The sequence below is a fragment of the Sturnus vulgaris genome, chromosome 8 (genome assembly GCF_052056855.1).
Source record: "Sturnus vulgaris isolate bStuVul1 chromosome 8, bStuVul1.hap1, whole genome shotgun sequence".
NCBI classification, from domain to species: Eukaryota; Metazoa; Chordata; class Aves; order Passeriformes; family Sturnidae; genus Sturnus; species Sturnus vulgaris.
In genome coordinates, this window is record NC_142250.1 from 38,206,525 (window position 1) to 38,232,763 (window position 26,239).

The 26,239-nt window shown below is 37.1% G+C and overlaps 1 protein-coding gene across 5 annotated transcripts; it reads left to right on the forward strand.

The window, feature by feature from the left end:
• Window positions 1-1,488: 1,488 nt before the first annotated feature.
• On the forward strand, window positions 1,489-26,239 carry MSH4 (mutS homolog 4). Of its 5 annotated transcripts, none has more exons than XM_088169490.1 (20): window positions 1,489-1,766; window positions 3,780-3,944; window positions 4,767-4,930; window positions 7,555-7,665; window positions 8,421-8,536; window positions 9,158-9,331; window positions 11,543-11,715; window positions 12,466-12,533; window positions 15,093-15,167; window positions 15,564-15,628; window positions 16,169-16,338; window positions 17,172-17,308; window positions 17,718-17,821; window positions 18,346-18,470; window positions 19,099-19,299; window positions 20,486-20,604; window positions 21,099-21,227; window positions 22,205-22,379; window positions 24,045-24,133; window positions 25,924-26,239. In XM_088169490.1, the coding sequence occupies exons 1-20, from the start codon at window positions 1,511-1,513 to the stop codon at window positions 26,089-26,091; spliced, it is 2,784 nt and encodes a 927-aa protein (XP_088025616.1). In that variant the 5' UTR covers window positions 1,489-1,510; the 3' UTR covers window positions 26,092-26,239. The 5 variants fall into 5 exon arrangements, with proteins under 5 accessions (XP_088025616.1, XP_088025618.1, XP_088025619.1 ...); XM_088169492.1 differs by lacking the exon at window positions 25,924-26,239 and adding an exon at window positions 24,909-25,083; XM_088169493.1 differs by lacking the exon at window positions 25,924-26,239 and adding an exon at window positions 24,473-24,855.

A 26,239-nucleotide genomic window follows, 5' to 3' on the forward strand; every position in this document is an offset into this window, starting at 1 on the left:
CAGTGCTTTGCGGTGTTGGGTGTCCATGTCATGGTTGGAGCTCCCCTGCCCTGGGTGTATGAATACTAAGACAGGGTAGCACAGCCTCAGGGTGGTGTGGTATTACATTGATCTGTTTAGATACTTTTGGCAAAGACCATACACTTCATCTCTGGGCTGTAGACAGCTGGCACAGTTATCTTCGTCTTTTGAGGCCGCCAGGCTCTGGCCTTCAGGGAGCAGTAGTTTGTGTGGTAGTGGAGTGGGCTGGGTCTTGAATCTGCCTTGGCTTTTACAGATGGTACTCAACATCTGTATTCTTTTAGCTGTGTTAATGTAGAGTAAGCTAGAACTGGAAAAAGTAAATTATTTGGTAGACCTTCACTTGTCATGGATTTCAAAAACTAAATGTGAATATGAATGCTCAAGCATTCTTAATGAATTTTTAAAGCCTACAGGCGTTTAGATAAGGTAGAAACTCTACTTTTAAATGCACACTTGCCTGATGAATTCTTTGGTCAAAGCCTGTAATTATTTTTCAAGGTTTGGAAAAAAGTTGCAGTAAAAAGCCTTACAGAAAAGGCTTGGTGTTGAGTGTGAGGGAATGAGAGCACTGATGAGGTTTTATTTAACTGTAAAGGTTAATAAAAATTTTAAAAGTAATTATTGTTTTTTTCATTATGGTTTCCTTTGCAAGTACACTTCACACAGGAAAACACTGTTGATCGAAAGTTGATATTTTTCTATGTTCTGTAAACAAAATGGAATCATCTTCAAAGTTTCTAGTGTCCTACAGCCTGGCAATTAATATGTGGGTGATACTGCATAGCAGTGTAGAACATTTCACTTTAGATTGAAATCCTGTTAATATTACTCGAGTTCTCTGAAGGAAGTTTGGTCAATGTAACTTTGTAAGTCAGCTGTGATTTCTAAAGATCTTTTAAATTATAGGTTAAAAGAAGCTGTGAGTATATGGAGTCTTTTATAAGGTGTATTTAGTGCCAGAGACAAAATCGTGCCTAGTCGAAATGTGAATTGACACATTTTAGTGGTGTACGTTACATGATGCTAATATATAAAGCAGTGTTAGTGTTGTAAAACATTCATACAAGCACGTGTTTTAGACAACTACAGAGGTAAACAAGCTTAGTGATTATTTCGGGGATCTTTTTGTATCCAGACTCCTGAACATGAAGAAAACATTGCTGAAGCTCCTCATAAAGCAATCTGAATGGTGAAGAATTGATGCGGGATAAATGATGTTTAAATGCAGTACTCCTGCTTTAAAGAGCAGAGCATTTTCCTTGCGTTCCTGGGGCCCTTGCGTATTTATAATGAAACCCATTGCAGAGCCAGCAGCTCTGTGTACTGCTGTATCATTTATAGCTGCAGCTCGACAACTTTTACCAGCAGGGCCCATCTCGGAGCGTGGAGGCTCGGCCCCGGCAGCCGGACCCGGGTACGGCCGCTGCCGGCGGTGGGCGCGGTGCCGGGGCCGGGTCCTGAGGGCGCGGTGCCGAGGGGTCGCACCATGGCGGAAGCGGGCGGGCCGGCGGCCACTTCGGAGTCTTACACAGGCCGCGGCTCTTCCACGCCTGGTGTGGGCAGGCGGGCGGAGCAGACGCCTCGCTACACCCTAGGGCTTCTGCAGACGCCGCACAGCTCGGAGAGCACCGGGACCTCGTCCAGCCGCGGGGCACGGCTGGGCGGCTCCAGCGGGAAAGGCCTCGCAGCCGGCAGGGCTGCCGGGACCAGCGCAGTGAAGCCGGCGGTTTCCGAAAGGGGAGGTACGCTCTCTGCCCGGGACTTTCTCTGTTTCGTTTTCCTCCTGCTCTCTTTGCTCGGGTCGGGCTCTGAAAGAGCTGCTAAAAGCGATGCTTACTGAGACGGGGCAGCAGCGACTAACCATCGTGGCGACCTTTTTAATTTAGCCGGCCAAAACAATGGAAATCGTTCCTTGCACTTCTTTAAAGAAATGTCTCTTATTTTCTTTAAATAGTAGTAGCTGAATTCTCTGATGGGATCAATAAAAGTGTTCGAATTGCTGCACTGTGTTTGCTTTACAGGACAGAACCGAAACACTGGTTATGAGTTTTGGGTTTGCATTTGATTTGTTGGTTGTTTTGGGAGTTTTGTTGTTGTTTTTTGGGTTTGCTTTTATTTTTTTGCCTGGCCTTTGAAATAGTTTTAAGTGCCTGTTGATCTCGATGTGTGGTAAGGATGTTGTGCTCTTACGATGCAGTACTGCTATTTGCCATCCTTTAGGAAAAATCTACTCTCAAAGTCTGTATCTTGCTGCGCAGCAAAAAAAAGGTAAGAATTGTGGTGTTTTCAGACAAAAGAAACTATGAAAAGACTTGGAAATCATTTTAACACCTGCTGCAATGAATTCTGTTGTATATGTATCCCCATTATGTATAAATTAGAAATTAGGTAAAATGGGTTTGGGTAATATATATGATTACAGAGGAATCCTAAAAAATACCCCAAACAGAAGGCTAATTCGAGTAGGGCATGACTTAAATGTTGGGTTTGAGAAATGCTTGTATATGGTTTGGTTCATCTGGTCTTTAAAATTACACCCTCCTGTTATACCAGATTCGTTACCTTCTACAGGAAGTCTCTTCTGTCAAAATTCTGACTGAACTTATGCAAAAGTCTGAGTGAATGCTATTTTTAAAAAATTATCGGTATGCATTGCAATGCTGATGTGTCTACTCTTAAAAAAGTCCCCAACCGAAGAGTCTGAGCTAATATTCTTAGCATTTTTTACAGTTTTAAGATTAAAAAAACTCTCAGCCAAACACAAAAAAAAGTCCCACCTCGTGCTCCAAAAAACCCAAACAAACCCCAGAACGCAGTACTGTAGATATTTTTGTACCAGCCAACCTTGAAAAAGAGTCATGTAGTTAACTGATCATCTAAAAACAATACTTAAGTATTTGGTCTTAGTTGTCAATTTTTAATGTACTATAAGAAGCAGAAACATTTGTGTTTGCATGTTTTATAGCACCTGGAGATTTTTAGTGGATCTGCTGTTTTTATTTTCATTCATCTTTTTAATCTTAAAAAGCAGTTATCTAAACTAAATAAAGGATGTCTTCAGTCATCTCAAGAGAATTAAAAACAAGTAAATTACTTAAATAATTTATTGGAACTTAAAAGTGTTCTGAGACAAAAATATTTTGCGGGACTTAAAAACATAGGTGGATTGTAAATACATATGTAAAAGAAGCTGGTGTTAGTAAATATATTGCAGATTACGGTATGATTTCTGAGAGTTGATCCCCATAAATTCAAAGGGTTATCATTCCCAAGTGGTTCTTTTGTTTTCTTTAATTGTTCTGTTTTTTAAAACGGATGCTCAGCTTTAAAAAAAGGTTTTCATAAACGCGTGTGCAGTTTTAGGTAATGATTTTTCGAATAATGGGCAAATATGAGATAAGGTTGATTTATAGCATTCTTTCATAAATCTAGAATTCATTAGAATATGAATTGATCCTTAGTAAATTGATTTCTGTTGTATTATGTCAATTCAACAATGTAACTTTTTTTTTTTATTGGCACTGCACGTAATCTCATTGTAGAAAATAGTTATATTAATGTAAGCTTGTTTTCAAGGAATCTGACTTTTATTTCATTTTATACTCTGGAGAGCTGTCATAGAATGGCATTTTGTTTGGATGTATCTATTTCTGATAATAAAAATGAAGGTTTATAAGCTGTTTTTGTATGTTGTTTTCTGAATAAAAATTTGTTGTGGCTGTTTTGATAATTTAATTATTTTTCTCTCCCCTCAGAATCCTATTTTGGGGACAAAAGTTCTTGTGTTGAAAATGCTAACACATTGAATCTCACTAGTTCTTCTTCTGTGCGAGGCCTGAATAGTACATGTGTAGGAAAAACACCTCTCTCTTCTGGTAGATCTGGTTGCAGAAGCCATACTCCTCTTATGGGATATTCAGGTAAGATTAACAGCTCTTAGAGGAAACAGTCCAATTTACTTTTCTGACGTTAATTTATTAAACAGTTGAATTTTTAATGTTACAGTTGAATTTTTAATGTTATATGTTAAGATACTAAAATAAACTCAAATGTGTTTTGTACCACAGAGGATGCGGCTGAGGAACAATACACCAACAAAAAAAATGCTACTTTATGTACTGAGAAGATGTTTTGGTATTGCATCCTCTTGCTACTTACTTTGCATTCATGTATGGATTATCAGCGTAGTTAGAATTCAGACTTTTTTCAAATTGTCCAAAATCAAATTATGTTTGTGGACACGTAGCGTGGTCAGTGAAGAGCCCAAATTCATGCACATCTCTAATCAGGGTTTATTTTTAGGCTTGTAATGGATTGGACATCATATATAACATAATCCTCAAGTTTCTTGATGCAAGTTTTATGTATTTTATGTTGGCTTGTTCAGAGGTGTAGAGCACTAGTTCTTCAGGACACCTACACAGTAGCTGATGTTTTTCGATTTTGCAGTGCTTTGTATGAGCAAAATGGTGTTAGAGGGTAATGATGCCATGTTCCATGTTCCATGTATCATATGTGCTCTGGTAATGCAAAAGTAATGGGATTTAAAGTTAGTTCTTTTGCAGTCTGACTAATCATTATCAATTCAGTCTTTAGTGTTCTGAAAGACTGAACTGATAATGATTCTTTCGTGCATGTGTATATTTGTTTATCCTTGCTCTATTGTTTGTGATGCTCCTTGATCAATCTTTCGTTGTTCTGCATTGAATGTAACTGAATATATCAATTACATTGTTTTACAGTTACATCCTCCTCTGCAGTTTCTGCTCATACTGTTGCATCGGTTATTGTAGCTGTGGTAGAAGGAAGAGGCCTTGCCAGAGGTGAAGTAGGAATGGCCAGTATAGATTTAAAAAATCCTGAGATGATATTATCACAATTTGCAGACAATACAACTTATGCCAAGGTACTTTATGGGCTAATTATTGTGACTTACTTTCTTGAAGAAAGCTTAAGACTAATGGGAAATTAAATTTCTAGTTTGTGGAAGAGATATCTCAAAAGTGGGAGTAACAAGTTTTAGAAAATGTGCAGTGTTGAAAAGACTGCTATTTTCATTACTGTGCCTCAGCTATTAAAGAGGAAAGATTGTTTTTCAAAAGAAAAATAGTATTTCTGCAAAATATACTGCTGGTGGGACTGGGATCCTCGTTTTGAAGAGCACTGGGCAATATATGGTAGTAGAACTTGAAAGTCTTCTTCATCAGGCAAAAGTTCTGAGAACAGAGCTGCATAAATATATATTTGTGTGTATGATAGAGTAATTATATTTGTGACGTTGGTTGCATAAATATTCCATCTCAGTTTGAAATGAAATTCACTCAATTTACAGGAAGCATTGCATATTCTGCATTAAATTGGTGAGTAATCTCTGGTTTATGCAGCAACAGAATTAGTGAAACATCTTATCTCATGGTTTTGTTGTAGTTGTGCATGCTAGAAAACAACGTGGCTTGTAGCATCTTCACAATATTCAAAGAAACAAAATCCCTGTTGGGACAGTAAGTAGCTCTGACTCAGGATATAAACAAACATCACATCTGTTTACTAAAGCAGGTGTTGTATAATGTTGTACAATGTATATTTTACAACATTGTTGTACATCACAGTTACTGTATAATGTACAATGTTGTATAATGGATTTCTTTGTTTTGTTTTATTTTTAAGCATTAGTGCTTTTAAAGCCTGTTCTGAGGTTAACACACACGGCTATATGTTGAACATTCTTTATAGCTGCCTCTCAGGCTATGGTCAGATTGTTCATTGTTTACTGCCTTGTCGTTATAAAAGCTGGTGTTTATATTTGTTCACATATGTTCCTAATTTTCCATTTAGATTGCTGAGTTCTTTGTTCTGTGCTCGTACCTGATAGTGCATTCACCATCCAGTCAAAAAAGAGAGATGCTAGTGTACAGCTACTTTTCCTCTAATGCAGGAAATGTCCTAACAGTTTAATTTCTTGTTTTAATCTCTCCCACCTTTAATAGTGTGTGAAAAAAATCCTGTCGCCAGAAGTTTATGTCCACAGAGTAGACAGAGGAGTCCTGTACCTTTTATTCTTGATCAAAGGAAGGGACCATGGAGCTTTTCTCCCTGGGGTCTCTCAAATTGTTGGAGGCCTGGGCCTCCTTTTTATCCTAATCTCCCTGGCTGCAGAATCGTTGCCATTCCCTATTGGCTGAGGTACTTCGGAGGTACAGACTTTCTGATCTGCCTGCTAAATGCGCTCCTTAATATGCTCCCCTCTGTATAACATGTGATACATTACCATTAAAATCAGCTTTATTTAAGTCCACCCTGGGTGGGAAAGTTAATATTCATAACCCTATGAAGTCTTTGTTGTTCTCGAAGTTCAGGAGTTGAGCATGACTTCGGCTAAGCAGCAGTCCGAGTCAGTTAGTAACATTTTCTGAAATTGATGGTTTGTCCCATTACTTCCTTCTCTACAAGTCTCTGGCCCTAGAAGCAAGCAGATTCGCACAATCTGTTTGTAAAGACACATTCATCTTATTCCTTTCAACAATTCCGTCTTATATGCTCATCAACTTTTTTCTTACACTCTCAGAATCCGTCCTTTGCCTAGTGATTAGTATTCAACCTACTGTATTTTCTCTTTCTTGTGCTTGCTTTTGTTTTTGAATGTTCTGCAGATAAATTCAGGAAATTTTTCTTGTATTCTTTAAGTTCTTGGAGATTTGCTGAACTGTGATGCCACTGGAAAAAAACTTCCTAGTGGTTAGCAGATATGAAGGGCAGTGATAGCCCTCCCACCTCAAATGCCCTTAGATGATTTATTTTGTGTATTTTTTTATGCTTGTTGACCTTTTAATTGGGATAATTTCTTGCACATCTTAACTTCTAAGCAGTTAAACTATAGTCTGTTTTTTCATGTTTCTCCCTTGAGAATTTTTGAATGCTGGTATAAATGAGCATAAATGCATAATGTTGTTTGTTCTTTCTTATACTGTAAAAGAGCATATAGTCTACTAATAATCCCTACAGGGCATGTGCATAATGTAAAGCTGGTGAAGTATGCACATTTGTAGCCATGTTAATACTGAGATAAATGTTGCTAAGAGGAGGTTAAAACAAAATAAAAAACTAGTCTCAATCAAAAGATTAGTAGTATTCAGACATGTTGCATTTCTTCATCATCCAGAGTACCATTAACCTTCTGCTGCAAGCCCAGAAATCTGCTATCTGTTGAAATAAGTCCTTCTCACCCATCATGCCATGGAATATAGTTTTGGATATTTATCTCTTGCTTCAAGGGCAGGCATGATTCTGTGTTCAAATCTGTTTGATTTGAACAGGAGATAGCTCTGAATTTTGTTTGTTTTTATTTTAGTTTTGGGTATATTTAGATACATATGAATTTGACTCATTATTGTAGAAGTTAGCAGAAAATTTGTAACTCAAACTGATTCTAAAATACAAGGGTTCTGTATTTTGTTATTGCTGTTCATGATTGTCTAAAATACTTTAGATTATATAGTTTTTTTATTAAACTGTTTTAAATTTTTTGTTCAGGTTATTACCAAACTAAAGATTTTAACACCCCTAGAAATAATAATGTCGAACACTGCTTGTGATGCAGGGAATACAACAAAATTGTTCAGTTTGATAACAGAGCATTTCAAGGTAAGGTTTAAATTTCATTCAGTGTTTTAGAGTTCTTGTTGATCACTTGTATAATGGTTGATTTGAGAGTTTTACACAACTTTTAAAATCTTAAGTGCAGATGATTTTTTTCTATGATTTTCAGGTCTAATATTAGAATGGTAGTGAATAAATGAAATGCAGGTTCCACGCTACTACTTCCAGTACTAACAATTACAGAGATAGGTATATTGCTGATGAAAGCTGAAAGGTTTGAATTTATGGCATTGTGTAATTTGAGTAATAGCAAACCTAGGAAAGATACAGAAATTTAAAAAATGAAGGATTCTCTTTTGCTTCTCCCTTGTTCTCTCAACCTGATGAATCAGTGGGGCTGATGTATCATAGAATAGGAGAAAGAGCACTGTCAGGGTAAAAGAGGATTAGATGTACTAGTATAAGTAATTTATGAGTATTAAAACCTAGAACCTTTAAAAAAATCTGTTAATTGCTGCCTGAATTGCTTCATGCCTATAGAGCTGATGGGTTCTTCCTGAGTGCCCTTCTGCTTGCTGACCTCTCTCCTCTTTTTCTCACGTGTGCATCAAATCACTTGTGCATCACGCACCTTCAGTGACTTTGACCTGCTTATGTTAGTAAGCTGGAATGAACACTTCTATGAGGATGGGTCGCAGAATCAGTTGATAGGTTTCTTGGAAACACGTGTCATTGGAAAAATACCGATGTGTCTCTGATGTAACTTTTAAAACTGTTTGCTTTCATCCCCATCTTCACAGAATGTGAATTTTACAACTGTCCAGAGAAAATACTTCAATGAAACGAAGGGTTTGGAGTACATTGAGCAATTGTGTGCATCTGAATTTAGCACCATTTTCATGGAAGTCCAATCAAAGTGTGTTTGAATAAGGAAAAGCTTAATGTGTCCAGATAAGTTTTTAACGGAATTGTTTTCTATACTCATTATATGTCTGTGTCATGTTGCAAAAGTTAGAAAATCGTAACAGGGCTGTCTTTTTATTTTTCCCCTCTGGTGTTTCTGATAGATCCAGAAATGTAAATAGAAAGCTTGTTATTACATGATTGAGTGGGGTTTTTTGAGTTTTCACACTTTGTCTTTTTCATTCTTTCCTTAAAGATACCTTTCAGGAGCTAGGATTGCGTTTCTTACTGGCCTCAGCAAGCATTTTCTATGTATCAGCAATTTTACATGTTGATACTTTGGTGACCAGAGTCCTCAAGTCGCATGTATCTGTTGAAATATGTATGTTCACAATAGCAGCGACACAGTATTGGCTGTCAAGTGTAGAGAGACTCAGACGTTTATAAATATTTGATCTGTTCACTAGACACGACTGTGCATATTTTAAATATACTGCTTTTTCAGTGCTTTCAATCACAGGAGTTTTGCCAAACCACAAAGTAAATATTGTGAATGTTATTTTTATAGTGCATTACTTTTGTGGTATTTCAATAGCAGTATTCAACATTCATAAAAGATTGTTTTTTTTCCAAGGTATTACTGTCTTGCAGCTGCTGCAGCTTTGCTAAAATATGTTGAATTTATTCAAAACGCCGTTTATGCTCCTAAATCACTCAAGGTGCGTTTCCAGGGGAGTGAGAAAACAGCTATGATAGATTCATCATCAGCACAAAATCTTGAACTAGTGCTTAATAACAGAGATTCTCGGTAAGAATAGTTTTTCTAAGTTATGTTCTGATAAAGATGGATTTTGCTAAGTTTCCTTTTTTTGACGTTTGTGTCAAAGAGCTGACCATTACATTTATTTCTGTATGAGAGGACTTGCATACCATTTGGCGCTTCTAAAAAAATATTTTCATAGTGAAATATGTTACAATTCAGCACAAAATTTCTATCACAGGAAATCCTAAAGTGAATTGTGGAAGGAGATGATGCATAATCATCTTTACATTGATGCGTATGTTTTATTCAGACTTTAAAATTTTATTTATGCCAAATTTGGCAGACTATGAAATGAAAGAGCCAGTATTTCTGCAAGTTTCATGTGTTGGATTAAAGCACCTACATTTTACTCATTTTCTCCAAGAGACATGCTTCAGCCTGGAAAGGTGGTTTGTTTTCTTTTAGATCTAATAGTGGAAAAGACAGTAATTGGTACAATGATGGGAATGTGCAATGTGGTACTTGATTGCATGGTAGTTCTCCACACTGAGATCAATGCTTGGGACACTTCCTTCATCGGGAGTTAACTGCCTCATAGGCAGAATAAACTTCAAGGCTTGCCTTCTCCAAACTCTTGTGATTAGCAAGAGAAATACTTGGAACTTGTGTTTGGCTGCCTGTCAGGTTCTGAGATCCACTTCTGTTTAGATGTCCACCCTGATATAAAAAGGGGAGCCTGGACATTCCTGACTTTCCAAGTACTGTTCATAAGAGCTTTTTCCTTGGGGAGATACAGTAGAACCACAGAATGCCTTACATAAAAAGGTATTTTTGGAGCAATGTTTTTCTGAAAATTTATGTTTCTGTTCCTAGTTTCCAGATGGTTTTGAGAAGGTGGTTACAGGAGGAGCTGAGCAACAGTAAATAAAGTGCTTGAAGTTTCTCTGTGGGCTTTTTTAGCATTATTGATGCAGAATTTTTGCTGATCCATTGGCAAGTTTGAATCAGCCAAACATAACTATTTTTATTACCTAGATTTTAGTCCCAAAGCCTGGTTATGTATCTTTGTATTAGGTATCAGCAAGTAAAAGTGAATAGTGCAGGCACACACTGGTAACACCTAGGTCAAATCTGTGTGTCAGTCTTAATTCTGGAGGGACTTGTCTCTCTTCATTGAACGGTGCAGGGAAAGAAGTCCTCAGTCGCCTAAAGATAGGCACTGTGGATACTCTCCCAAATGTCGAGTAGGCACTGTGGATACTCTCCCAAATGTCGAGTTCCACTTAAGTGTTGTCACAGGTTGCATCATATGGTAAATGCACCCTTGATACAACTGGGTTTGAGTTTTCTCCCCCCCTTTTTTTTTTTTTTTTTTTTTTTTAATTCTCTTGACTCTTGCTTTTTTATGGTATTTCAGGATATTTCTCTTCACTCTTCCCACCTGTCTTCATGATGTTTGTTCTGTGTACTTGTATCAGGTTTCTTTCTATTCAAGTTCTTTTTTTAAATCAAGATGTTACTATGGCCCTGGTGTTTCATGGGTCTTCTTCCAGCCAGTAGCATAGAAGATTTTGGGTTTCTAAAACTGTTTAATTGTGTAGTAGGTGTAAATATTAGAAATGGCCTATTTTACAGAGATGCAACCACCCTTAAGTGTGAAACCTTGGGATGCGTAACATGTCAAAGCCATGAAGGTGAAACTAATACTTACAAATTATAAGCATGTTATTTAGCTCCTGTATAGACTTAAATAAATTCTTTAAAATAATAAAATCAAAAATTATTTCTCTTTTTGATTTCTAAGTATATTTTAAATTATTTTCAGAAATGTATTTCAGATAAATTGTTCTGATTAGTATTTGATCTCTGATTGTAATTTGATAATTTGCCTCCTTGTGTAGGGTTGGTTTGTTAATTTTTAATTAATTTAATTAAACTAATTAAAGAGAGAGAGAAAATGTAAACTTTACCACTGCAGTAGCAATGGAATACTACTACAAAATATGAATAAAATGCTGAATACAAATGTATTTCTATACTGATATAATTGAGGGCTAATATTATATTAAATCACATTGAATTTCCTGGCTTCCTGAACTGCTGTAGTTCCTGTAATAGAGGTGGCAATCAGGGAGATGCTAAGCATGCCAAAGCATGCCTCAGATTTGTAGGAGACTCTTGCCTGTAAATGTCTCCTGACACTTGCCATCTCTGTTTCTGGTGCGTGTGTTCTTCATGTCTATTTTATTTTCAAAGGACTGGTCATACACTTCTTGGTGTTTTAAATTACACTAAAACTCCCGGTGGAAGTCGAAGACTTAGGTCCAATATCCTGGAACCTCTAGTTGATGCTGAAACAATTAACACAAGATTGGACTGTGTTGAGGAATTACTCCAGGATGAGGAGCTCTTTTTTGGTCTTCAAGCAGGTAGCAGTTTATTTTGTAATACCTTATACTCTATTATTTTTAAGCATTTTTTTCCAATATAGGAAGGTATGTAGTGTGACTCAGTATGTGTGAAAAGTATTCTTTAAAGGTTTGTTAGGTGATTTAGTGAACACTTAATTTTTAGAAGTAATCTATATTATCATAGTGCTACTTTTCTCGAGTATTTTGCTTAGAAAAGTGGAATTTCTCTGATCAAGTGTGTAGAAGTCTGTGAGGCAATAGCTTTTTGGAAGAGTTGGAGTTTGTCTCTTTACTGCCTGGCTGTGTATGCATTATGTTTGATGTATACAAGTATCTGTAATGCAGCCATGAAAAAGCAAACACTTGCGTATAAATATTTTTTTCCTGTCGGTTCATAAAACATATGGTCCAGAGAAGGATAGAGTACAGTACTAGAATTAGTCCACCTGAAATTGGAATGTATAATCTTTATCTGTGTCACAAGAGAAATACGACTCAGTCTAAGAGAAAAAGTATTGCTGAATTGACAGAAGTCTGCCCATACAATAATCACTGCATGTTTAGGTGTACTAAGTCATAGGTATAGTTATGACAAAATGAGTCAGCTATTAGCTATTTTTAAGCTAGTTTTTACCCTGTCAATAATTTGTGACAATAGAATGTAAGAAAAATAATAGCATTAATATAGTTAAGTAACTGTGTGCTTTCAGAGAAAATACATCTTATAGTTTCAGTTTCATTTCTGATGTGAATACTTTCATTTTACAGTTATCTCAAAATTCCTGGATACAGAACAACTACTTTCAGTTTTGGTACAGATTCCAAAGCAGGATACGGTATGTGTCAAAATACATCTTGGAAAATGAATTATGTCTATAACATGCAATATATAAATGTGATATCTATAATTCATCTTAGTTTATGCAAATGCACTTCCAAAAATGTTTACTCTTTCATCTCTCCCCACCTTTATTCTTCATAAGTGTACATGTTATTCAGCAGTAGTCAGATGAGAGGAATTTTCTTCACATCAGCATAAAAGGAAAGTGTTTAGTGACTTACAGTCCTAGTGACTGTTATGTCTTAAAGCAAGATTGTTTTTTCATCAGACCTTGCCTCAAATAACAGTCTGTATGTTCACACATGTATAACAAATATAAAAATGGAATAAATACCTGTAGTTCACCAGTGAATGTTGGTTGAGACCAGACCCAAGAATTAACTCCAGTGAACTCGAGGTTCCTGAACCTCCACTTTGTTTCCACTAAGCATTTTGAAACCATGGTTAAAAGTTACATTTGCCTACTGTACTAAAGTTGGATATTTCTGCCATTGCTTTTGAGGTTGATGATTCCTTACGTTTATGTTTGTGTTCCAGCATCTTAGATACAACTTTTTCATCTCTGTGTCTTCTCACGTGCTGATTTACCTGCTTAGATGAAGGATTTGTCTAATTGTAGTTAAAGAAATCAGGTGCAGACTCAAAGAGGACAGTAATAAATGCAGATAAATCTCTTTAATGCCATAATCAAAACCCAGCACGATTATTGCTTCCAGCTTTCCTTGTAGAAATGTGTAACATGAACTGATGAGTTCATTTGTGTGACTACAGGTGTCACACAGGATGCTTTTATGCAGGCGTAGGACGAGGTACACCAAACGTTTTTACTGCAGTGTTTTCAGCATTGACTGGTTCCAGTAGAGCAGAGCTTACTATTCGTGCAAAAGACATCCTTATTCAAGTGCTAGCTCAGTTGCTTTTTATCAAATGCTAGATTAGGCTATTGAGTGCGTTTCATTCCCACTCTCCATAAAAATTTTCATTGTACACCTTCCACCAGTTAGCAGATGAGATGCACATCCGAGAAGCCTAGAGTTTCAGTTACTAAATGTGAAATTGGTATGTTCAACATGAGCATTCTCTCATCCTGACAAAGGTGTTAATCACACAGAATCACTGGGTGAGAAGAGACCTTCAAGATCATAGTCCAAGCCATGCCCTAACACCTCAACTAAACCATGGCATCGAGTGCCGCGTCCAGTATTTTTTTTAATATATCCAGGGATGGTGACTCCACCCCTCCCCAGGCAGACAAGTCCAGTACTTTAAAAAATAGTTTGGAAATGTCAATATATTTTTAATAACCGCGCTCTCTCCAAGTTATGCCATGCAGTTACAAAGTAGTTAGGAAAAAGCATGAGTTTCCGGGAGGGGCTAAGTGTCTTTTTTAAAAAAAACATTCATATTCATTATGTAAATAACATCTGGCACTTCAAGGGGACTCCAAAGGACAAAAGCCTTAGACTTCAAAAACTGTGCTACCTTGCAATATGGTACTTGAAAAATCATGTCAATGGTGAAATCATTTACTGCCTTTGGGCTTAAGTTTATCATGTGCAGAGATTCACTTTTAACACTAGTTAAGTTAAAATTCCTGTAAGAACTAATTAGTCAATGATCCATTCCACTACCACTTTTTCATGTGTGACCACATCAGTTCTTTTGATTTCTAATTCCTTCGTGGGTCTTGGACCCCATATTTATTCAGATTAGCATTCTTCCATTCATGCATTTAGCACTGTTTAGTTCTATCTTTTACAAAAAAACTTTATGTGACTGTAAGGTAAGATACCCTCAGTCACAAGAGTAAAAAGATATTATATATATGAATGAGAAGAGATTTCACATGGGGGCATGTGCTTATATTTATGTTTATCTGTGCTATTTCCTTAAAGCCCTCTTACACAGTGCATGTGTACTGCATGTGCTATGCCCTAATGTCAGCAGCAGAATTCTTTATCCTGAGTGTTAATGGGGCATACAAAACAAGGTCAAGGATTTCTGTGAATGAAAGACTTTAGAACAGTCATAATTGTGAGAAAAACTTTGAAATATTTACTGGTTTTTTTATTACCATATGCCCAGATGTTTAAGGATGTACACTGTGTATTAACGAAAGAGCAGTCGACCAAACTGGGTTATGTTGTGTTTAACAGCATTAACGTAAAAGGTGATGTGCTTCATTATATAACGCATCATGTATTTCCTTTGAAAAAGTCTACAAGTGGTGTAGAGCTTGTGTAGCGTTAAGTATACATAGCAGATGAGAAGTTTTCAGAGCTCGGGCTAGCAAAGTGTTCTTAGAGTCAGTCACCAGCTCAAACATAGGAAAGTCTAACAACTGATGGACAAATGATCACAGCAGGCAGTGTAAAATCTAGGTAAACATTTTTTATGTGGACACAAAGGTGTCAAAGTGAGCTTACAAAGCGTTTCAGGACTTTTTGTTAAATATATAAGCCTGTTACTGTTAAGAATATGAGTTCTACTAGTTCTTACTACTTTTTAGAGCAGTCATACAAATACGTTCAATATTTGGAAAATTTTTCAACAGGTTAAAACTGCTGAATCAAAAATAACTAATTTAATCTACCTGAAGCATACCTTAGAACTTGTGGAACCTCTGAAAGTAAGCAGTCTTAATTCTTCTTTTTTTCTATTTTTTAAATAAAGTACAGATAATTTTGTTCTTACTTTTATGAAGTGCAGTTTCTTAAATTCCATAGGATATCTCAAGTTGGAAGGGGTAGATGAAGTAAAACAGAATATGATTGCAGAGCACAGCAGTGCCAGCACAGTGCATTGATTCTTAGCAGCGATGGGAAATTCACTTTTGTGTCTGTGCTGTGAAGAGCAGGGTTCCTACGTTACCTGAATAATTGATTATGTAACAAACTCCGATCAGAAACTCCTGCTCAGATTCCGCAGGCTATTTCTACAACTGCTGCTTGGCCTCGCTGAATCTGAAAACTTGCAGTCCTTTAAAAAGCAGTAACTGTCATGTCCATATTTTTATCTTCACCAGGCTGCTTTAAGAGGCTGTACCACACAGCTGCTGAAGGCTTATTATAATTCTCTTGAAGATACAAGGTATTTATCATAATACTTAGCTACTGTGTTAGAAACTCTCACCTCAAAAGTGCCTGTAAGATAAAAGATGTTGCATCTTTGCGTGTTTATAGTTGTGGGTATAGCTCAATTCTTTTTATTAAAGCTGATTTTAATTGTCAGCAAATGTAATTTTCAACGAATGAATCCAGGGATAAAAGCAAGAGAGCTAGCTGTGATAGCGGAGTTGCTGCTGAACTGAACTCCTTAGAAATAATTCTGAAAAGACAAGAGTAGTGGTTTCCTAGAGTTTCCATAATAGTGGAAAAATCAAGTGTTGTGTATTTGAAAAAAAATGTATATTTGAGAAATAATTTATATCTCCCCAAGTATTTTTAGTCAGACTTTGGTATAGTCACGGTTCATTTGGAGGTGAAAATAGAAGTGAAATGTAGTGTTTTGTTTTAACAGTAGAAAGTTTAAAAGTATTTGTAAGACTGCTACTTGTAATTTGGAGATCATACTGCAAGTAAAAATCCTAAAGTATTGTGTATCTAATTGGTGATACAACTGATATTGCAGATTTGGAATGATACTTGAAAAGATTACAAGTGTAATTAATGATGATACAAGATACACAAAAGGATGTCTGAGTATGAGGACCCAGAAGTGCTACGCTGTTAAGCCTAACATCAATGAATTCCTTGACATAGCTCGTAGAACATACACGGAAATTGTTGATGACATAGCAGGTATTTCTAAAGTAAAATTTATGTTTATTTGGAGTTAAAAGTGCATTGCACTTGACGCATAGAAACCATGTAACTATAATGTAATTATATGTTTTATAACCTTCTCTTCTGTAAAAAGTATTTAGTGTTGGTATGAATTGATAATCATTGATAAACAAATGAGATTCTCCATTTCTGGAGAAAAACTCAGTTTTATTTTAATAAAATTGAATAATTGCATGGTGATTCCTGTATTCCAAACTCTGTTAGTCCTTGTCCTCTTAAAGTGCAAAAAAGTTGAAGTAATGGAACAGAATTACTCCACCTTAAACATTCTGCATGGAACATGTAAATCTTTGTTTTAGCTTCCTCATTTAAAATATGCGTGTTCTTTGTTCTTTATATTTTAAGCAGTCTTGATCTATCTGTGGACAGCCTTTTAGCTAAGCTGATAAGAGTTGAAAAATATGAACAAAAGGAGTTTTAGCATGATGTGCATTACTGTGTTTCTGTAACCTTCCTGTTTATGTCAAAATAGGAGAAAAAAATTTCTTCTGAAACTGATTACCTTTTTCTAGTATAAATTGTTGATTTCTAGTTAAAGGACCATCTTAGTTTAGTCCATAGATGGAAACCTAAAGAGCATCAGGAATTTTAGCACCTGTCCTTTGTGATGAAGTTCCTGTTTTATTCTAATCCTACATTTGTACATAGTGAAAAATACAGATGGTACTGGTCTGTATTTCTGCAAGCTTCCATTAGCAGTTTCCATCTTTGTAGCTGCACAAGTAGGGGGAGAGGAGGAGTACGTGAACATCTGTAATCTGGGTGAAATCTTTGTATGTGCTACGTAGGTATGATAACACAGCTTGCAGGAAAGTACAGCCTGCCAATGAAAACGAGTTTCAGCTCTGCTCGTGGATTTTTTATCCAAATGAATGCTGATGGTTCAACGTTGCCTAATGGCCAGCTTCCTTCAGAATTTACAAAGGTATCTATACAAACTATATTTTAGCATAATGTATTTGTATACTTTATGATCTATAATACATTAATAAAGCACCCATTACACAGTAAACAAGAACAAAAATAATTTCAGTGAAGATATTTAGAAATAAAAGAAGTTTTAAGTGGGATGCTTTTATAACTACTCTATATTCAGTTATATAATCAAAAAATGTGCACGTACCTGCAATTATGTTTTGTCTAAGAATAAAGTTGTATGTTGTGCTAATTGTTATCTTAAATGGAATTTTCATAAAAAACTATATAGTAAAAATGAAACTAGACATTGTTTTTTCTCTTTTGTTTCCCCATATGGTTCCCAATTGGGTTTCTAGAAGCTGTTTTTCCCACTGATAATAAGGCAAGCTCTTATTGTTGGTTTCAATTCCCCATAGATCACGAAAATTAAAAACACATACAGCTTCACTTCAGCAGATTTAATAAAAATGAATGAAAGATGTCAGGAGTCTCTGAGAGAAATATATCACATTACCTACTTGTAAGACCTATTAAAACTATTTAATATTTCCTAAATATGCTTATTTTCTCCAGTTGTCCTGTCTTGTCCTTGCTGCCTGTCATGTTGCTCTCCTCTCTGATTCACAGCTTAGTAAATGTCATGTTATCTGTCAGTTGAATGGACGTTCTTTTTAGCAACCATGTAGGGTTTTTTAACGTGAAGGTTAAATGAGGGAATTAGAGGAACGTTTCAGAGGTTAATGAAACATACTTGATTTGATAGCTGTATTTTGAGCTCCTTCTCCATGTGAAGCTTTCATATGAGCTGTTGGTATCTGAGGTATGTGTCTTGTGTCTGATAGCAGAATTTTAGCTGAGATGATGGTACAAGATCTTAATTTATTCCAAGAAATGGATACATTGTTTGCATCTGGTAGACCTGATTTTCTGAGTGACCTTTTGTCCTAGTGTATGCAGTCTGAACATGATAGTTGCTGTATTTCTGTAAGTTGTATAAAGTGACAGGATGTGCCGTGCAACAACTAAAGCCGTGTCTTATTTCAGAATAGTGTGTAAACTACTGAATGAGATCTATGAACACATTCATTGCCTGTACAAGCTGTCCGACATTGTGTCTATGCTGGATATGCTGCTTTCATTTGCCCATGTCTGCACTCTTTCCGATTATGGTAAGTTTGTTTCTTCTTTGATTCTGTGATGGGCCAGAGAAAGACCCTTCTGATGGAGGATAGTCAGGCTGTTTTGTCTGCTTCCATTTCTTTTTCTGTTTCTCAGTAGTCTGTCAGTGAGTGTCTCTGGTCTGTCTTTGGCAGTTTTATGCTGATGTTCTTTGTGCTTCCGTTCATCAAAATTCAGTTCTGCTGGTTAGCTGCCATAAGCCTTCCCAGTCACTCTTCTCAAAATAGACAGTTTAAGGGTTTTCTGTTCAAAAGCATGAAGTGTGTGGACATTGTGTTGACACTTGTTTCTGTTCCATTAATGCTGGTACGTAAAGATGAGCCATGTGTAATCGGTTCAGAAAATAACTGTATTCTGACAGAAATCCATGGAGACAGCTCCAGCATCCGACGGATCTTTGTAGGCATGGTACATTCGTTTTAGTTCTGGGTTTCTTTTTGTAGTCATACATGATGAAAGCTTGCATGGTAATCAGAATCTGTACCTGAAAGTGGCCGGTAATTCTTCCCAAGAGCTCTGCTCTGGAGGAATTAACTTTATTTCAAGACATACTAGTTTAATAATGTGAAGGTTCCCACACTAACTCCTCAGTGTTTTACATCTTTTTTTCTCATTTAGTTCGTCCAGAATTTACTGATACTTTAGCAATCAAGCAGGGATGGCATCCCATTCTTGAAAAGATAGCTATGGAAAAACCTGTGTCTAACAACACGTACCTGACAGAGGGCAACAATTTCGTCATTATTACAGGACCAAACATGAGTGGAAAATCAACATACTTGAAACAGATTGCTCTCTGTCAAATTATGGCACAGATTGGTGAGTAAGAATGTAGAATATGAATCATCTTCTGCAGCACATTTTTTTTTCTGGTTAAAAATATTTATAAAGTTGAATGACTTAGCTTCCAGAATAACATTATATCTAAATAAAATATTAACAGGTAATTTGCCACCTCTTGTGTTGCTGACAGAGGCAACTGTAAGGGTTTTCATCTGCCACTGGAAACTTCAGAGGCCCCATCTGTATATCCTGAAGCCTCCCCAGTCTATCTTCAGAGAAGCAGAGTTGCATTCCCCAGTTCTTTGGAGCACCATAACCCAGTCTAGCAGCTTAGGCTAGATGGACAGTGAGTGTCCTTAGCAGTGTCAGGGTGCTGGTCAGACACGTGTGTTGTTAGTCATCCAAAAGAAACACGTGACCTTGAGCACGGCGAAATTACAGAGAGAAACATGTTTCCAGACAAGTACAATTACTAGATAAATAATCAACTACTTCAAATAAAAGTAGTAACAAATACTGCAAGGTTCTGTTACTAAAGTTATGAAAGGAAACCAACTATTTGTGAAGTCCAGCAAACTCATTCCTATACTCAGGAATTTGTCATGATTTATTTCTTAAAAATAAGTCTGGTAGTACAAGTCGAAGACCTAACTCTATAGAATGAAGCTGCTTAGCAGTGGAGAATAAAATGTATCCATCATGCATTTGTGGTTTCAGTCCCCAGTAACTGCAAGTTATTGAGGAATTGCTCTCAAAGACATGAGTTACATGAGTTTAATATGAATAAAGCAGACTGAAGTTTTGGCAAAAGGTTTCTGTTCTTTCCTGTTGAGTAAAACTACTATGCTTTGAAGTCTGATAAAGGCAATATGATCTTCATTGTGGGAAACTTAACATTTTTTGGGATTAGTAAATCAGTGGCCACAGAAATGTAAAAATCCTAGAGTTCATTGTTTTTTCTGCATTCCCTATAGACTCACAAACAGCTTCAGGCATATGATTTCTTAGAAGTTTCAGTGATAAGCTTCTTTAATTATCCTACCTATATAAGACCATTTTTTCTTACGAATTAATGCTAGAACGTAATCTTAAAGACTTTCTCAAGTAAGATGCATTCTCTGCTGTGCATGAAACCAAGTGTAAAAGTCATTTATTTTCCCAGTGACCTATTCAGGCAAGTGTCATAGTGATCAGAGAAACTTGTATTTTACTTGCTTTGTAGGTTCTTATGTCCCAGCAGAGTATTGTTCTTTTCGAATTGCAGAGCAGATTTTTACCAGGATAGGTATGGATGATGACATTGAAACAAATGCATCAACATTCATGAAGGAAATGAAAGAGGTATGAAATGTAGTTATCCAGGTCCAAGGCCCTTTTTTACTGTTACACTAGTACAATCTCTATTAGTTTATTTCCACTGAATGAGTGTACTTTGAAAAACAGTAAAAAATTCAGCCTTCATCTGTTTTATAGGAAACCAGGCATCTCTTCAATAGAAAGATATTCCAGTGTGAGTAAAAATCAGTGCTTTGTTGGATAGTACTTCCAGCATTTTTGGGTTTGCTTAGACTTTAAATGATCATTTGTAGCTCTCTGTTTCCTCTCACAAACTGATACCGTTCTGAGGGTAAGTGATACTTTGACTGGAAGGGTGCTGTAGTGTGAGTCTTTGCTTGATTAGAATTGACAACTGTTTGAAAGCTTTGAGAAGGTAAAATTGCTGTATCTCGAGATTTTTTTAAAAGTTCTTCATTATGTTTCATCTGAATAACAAAAAAAACCCTTTTCAAGAATACACATTCATAGGAATTATAACACTTTGAATATTTTTCTAGATAACGTACATCATACAAAATGCTAATGATAAGTCACTCATCATTATTGATGAGCTTGGCAGAGGTACCAGTGCCGAAGAAGGGATTGGCATTTGTCATGCTGCCTGTGAGCATCTGTTGAACTTAAAGGTAATTCTGTTTTGAAAGAAATTTAAGCCTTAGAATTGTTTTTTCATCCTGAAAGTAAGTACAGTATTTTCTCAGAATTTAACATGGGTTTTGCAAAGATTTCTTGGCTACATGTGGTATTTTTCATAACGGGTGACCAGTAAGAATTACGGTGCTGGAGGAATGAGGTGCTGCCGTAAGCTGCAGTTCTGTTCACTGGCTGCTGTGATTTAACCCCAGGCAGCTGCTCAACACCACCCAGTGCTCGCCTGCTCCCCCCAGTGAGATGGGGGAGAGATCAGCGAGGTTAGAGTACAAGAATTTGTGGGCTGAGCTGAAGACAGTTTAGGAAGTGAAGGAAAGCCATATGCAAAAGCAAAATAAGGACTTCATTCACTGCTTCCTACTGGCAGGAAGATGTTCCACACAACTTAGGAATTGGTCACAGAGGTTAGAAACTTGTTTAGAAAAGCGGAAGATCATTTTAGATGGATTGCTAAAATTCACCTCTATTACTAGTTAAGCCATCTGATCAAGCTCAGATGGCTGTTACAAACCTTTTGAGTGTGCAGGTGTTTGTTTCTCCTCAGTTTATTCAGAGTACTTATGTGGGTTTTTTTTGTTTGAAAAGCTCAGATACTTTCTGTCACTTGTACTTTTGATAAAGAATTCCTTGAGAGAATTAAGCAACCATTTGACAGTTGTTCCTGATACTGGTCAGGTTTTCATCAGAGCATCATGGATTTTCTTTTGTTTCTGATATTGTTTTCCTTCCATTGAGAAATGAGCAGGAGAATCCCCAGTTGGAAGAGGTGTACTTGCCAACGGTAGAATGCATCCCGTAAGAATTTTCATTTGCTTTAGTAATGTAAAGACAGCTTTTCAGTGTTTTGGAGGAAAACCTAGACATCTGTGAGATTATTTAATTTTTCTTATTTATTATTATTTATTTATGGATCATTGCCAAAATAAATTTGCTTTCTTGTTTCCTTATTTAGGCATTTACACTGTTTGCTACACATTTCCTGGAACTATGTCATATAGATGCTTTATATCCCAATGTGGAAAACTACCATTTTGAAGTGCAACATGTGAGAAGCAGTGCTGGAAATAAGGAGAAAATTGCTTACACTTACACACTTTCTAAAGGATACACAGAGGAAAAGAACTATGGTAATGGATTCCACTGTGACTTACAGTTGGCAAAAGTTACACAAGATATTATTTCTGTCATTAGGCATCTAACAGTATTTTTTAATGACAGATTGCTCTTGAGTTTGTGCCTCACTCAAAGAGAGAGTTACAGAGATCTGCAGATGTAGAATTTGTTCCAAATGAGTGTGTGTTTTAAGTAACTATGTAGAGAGAGAGGAGTTTCGGGTAGTATGAAGAACTTACACAGTATTTTGTAGTGAAAAAAAAATCCTCCTGATATTGGTATGTCCTTGATTGGTGTCTGAATGAGTTGAGTCATTCTGAGCACATGCTACTGGATTTACAGAAGTGCACTTACAGAAGTGAATGTATGTTCTGGAGAGACTTCCAGATGTGTCTGCCATAAGCAGTGCTATGACTGGTTACCATCAGGTTGGCCCTTTTTGATTAGCAAAAAGGCATCAAGTTTCTTTAAAAAAGGAGAGGAATTTTACAGTATATTAGGCTAAGACAATTTTGAGCGGGTCTGCAAAAGAATCAGTGTTCTCTGTAAAGTGGATTTATTTCTCTTTTAACTTTATAATAAATTATAGTCTAGATTGTACAGATTGATTAATTTTGGGTCAAGAAAGAAAAGAGTGAATGACAAAGATTTAAAGAAATCTGTATGCTTCCAAATACTGGATTTGGATGTTGATTCCTTGATTTAGGTAACATTTAATCTTGAGGAAGTTAGTTGCACGACTTTTGCAAGCTATTGGTAACCAAAGACTAGAAATTATTCCAGTTAAGCTTCAAGTAACAGGACTTAAAGCTTTTCCTGGTCAGAATTTCAGTAAGTTCATTCAACTTTGGCAGCACAAGCTCAATTTTAGATGCTACACCAGCACTAAGTCCAAAGAACTGTGTGTCTAGAGAGTCATCTCTGAGAACAGGAGACCTTTAGAAACTCAGTCTTTGTGTCTTGGCTTCACCTTACTTGAGAAAAGTCACATTCTAAGAAAGGATGCAGGGGCTCTTCATGAGACTTCTTCATTTTTAAACCTGCAGTATTAAACTACTCAATGAGCCACAGACTTTCCAGGGGTAGAGTCAAAGGAAAAAGTTAAAAAATCTTGTTAGGGCAGGAAAAAAATTTACATCTCTTTCTTACCCCGAGTATCTGGAAGTTTGGCTTTTGGCAGCAAAGAAGCTGAAAAACGACATCCACGTGCACTGGACGTCTGGATAGAATCGAGAGTGCAGTTAGCAAAACCTCTGTATTTTCTGCCAAATTAAAAACCTGAGCTGAGAAAGCTGCTGACACCATGGTGCCAATTTTTTTCTTTTAGCCCCCTAATAAGTCTCCTTCTCCCTATTTACAGTATTTCTGGCAGTATCTTGATGTCGAGGTGTATTTCGGAGATGGCATTAAAGCAAAGTAGACATTTTATTTTGTAACTCTCCGAACCTTACTGTTATTAACAAAAAAATCCAAAACAACCAACCAACCAAAACAACAACAACAAAAAAAACCAACCAAACAAAAAACCACACAAAGAGAAAATATACCAAAATTATTTTAATAAAAATTAAATCTTTACCCCTTAGAAAAACAGACTAAGTTAATACTGGAAGACATAAAATGGAAGGTAGGGATAAAAATTACATTAAAAAATCTTGATTTGTGTTTTATATCTTCAGGACTAAAAGCTGCAGAAGTGTCCTCCCTACCATCATCCATAATTTTGGATGCAAAGGAAATCACAAACCACATTACAAAACAAATTTTGGTATGTAGTAGAAAATTGTAATACTGTATTTCAGAGTTTTTATGCAACTCAAATGTATTTTCAGTTTCTGAAAGGATATAGGATAAGCACTGCCTCTGCTTTAATGAAAACAGATTTCATTAAACTTTGTATTTCTGAAACCAGTTCTGGAAGGTTATGCTGAAGGTCGCTGTTAGTTGACAACACAAAATGACCCTTAGGGTAAAGGGATATTGGATATAATGTTTGTATGCAAACCAAGAATTCTGAGATCAAAAACAGGCTGAAAAATAGCTAATACTAGTATTTTTATAATAGAACGTAATTTATTTCATATTTTAATGCATGTCTGTTTTTAAGAACAGCACAGGCAGGAAAGCACACCTGAGATGATGAAGCAGAGAGCTGCATACCAGTTAGCAATGAGATTGGTTCAGACTGCCAGAAATTCTCGACTGGACCCTGGCAGTTTGCGTATATATTTGAAAGCCCTGAAGAAAAAGTATGAAGCCAGTTGTCCCACACCCAGAAAGAATGATGAGCAACAATAACAGAGGCTGTTGCTCTAATTTTTATGACTGCAAGATGATTCTGGTTTTTCTCACAGTATTAGTACTGTCTTTTCACATGCTGTTATATTTTCAATTCTTAGTCTAAATTACACTCAGTAATGGAAGACCATATCCTTTATGGGTTTTCCCCCCCTCCCCCAGCATACCTGGAATAAAAGCATTTGCCTTCTATGAGGAGCACAATTCTTTTTGAGGATAAATAATATAATTTTTCATCCTTTTAGAGCAGCACTAAGAGAGGAGAGGGAAGGACTGGGGCAGAGTCCTAAGGAACTCAGAACTTCAGACGTGACACAAAAGAAAGCTCAGATTGCAAAGAGGCATTTGTGTGCCTGGCGACTATCGCGACATCCATGGCCACCATGGCGACATCTCGCGACAGCCGCCCCGGCCCGGGGTCCCAAAATCGCCCTGGGGATATCCCGGTCCCCCAAAAAACTGCGGGGCCACCCCTGTCCCCAAAAAGCCCCCTGGGGTCACCTCGGGCCCCCCCAAAATTTTTGGGGTCACCTCGGGGTCCCAAAATCGCCCTGGGGACATTTCACATTTCGGGGTTCCCAAAACCCTTCAGGGGACACGCGGGTCCCCCAGAACCGGCCCGGTGCCACCTGGGTCCCCGATATCCCCCCCCCCCCCCCCAGTCCCGGCAGAGGCTCCGCAGCGGCTCCGGGGGGAACCGGGCACGGGGAACACCGGGAGGTACCGGGAGGGGCACCGGGGGTACAAGGGACGAGACTGGCCGGGGAGAAGCGGGGGTTCACTGGGAATACTGGGAACACTGGGAATACTGAGAAGGAACTCCGGGGAATGCAGGCCAGGATAGAGAGTGATATATACTGGGAATACTGGGAACCCTTGGCATGAAATCTTTTTCTCTGGGAAACCTAATTCATCCTATCAGGTGTCACTGAGTCGAGTTTTAAGGAGGCCTTTGGCATTCAAACTGCTGCCAGGTTTCTAAGTGGTGGTTGGTTTTTTCTGCTAGGTTTCCTGCATTAGTAGGAGAAAATAATTCTATGTTCAGGGTAAACATATAAAGAATAGAAAAATAAAAATATAGATACATTTGTATCAATATAAAACATTTCCAGATTAATCTATATGAAATACAGATTCTGTAATATAAATAATGCAAATAAAAGAATATGTATAAATATGAATGATAAATATGAAAATAGAAATATGAAAATAGTATGTGTTACAAACAAGCTCCTCTTTGTTCTGTTAATGTTCTGTTAGCTGTGGAAAGCTCCCCGTTTTGATGTTAATTGTTGCCGTTGTTCTGGTCTGATTCCCACTCCCTGGAACTGCCTTGCCCTGAATGGTGCCTGGCAAATCAGAAAACCGCAGGTGCTCATGGGACACAACTCAGTGACAAAAACCCCTAAAACCAACGAGCCAGTGTAACATGGAGAACTAAAAATGGCCCTGCCAAGTAAGAAAAGCAGTGCCGGAGATGCCATCAGCAAGCAGGACTCTGCTCCCTTGTCACCGTGATCCCAACAGCGCCCGATGGCCATGACAGCCCTGGAGCAGGGCGCGGGTACTGTATGGG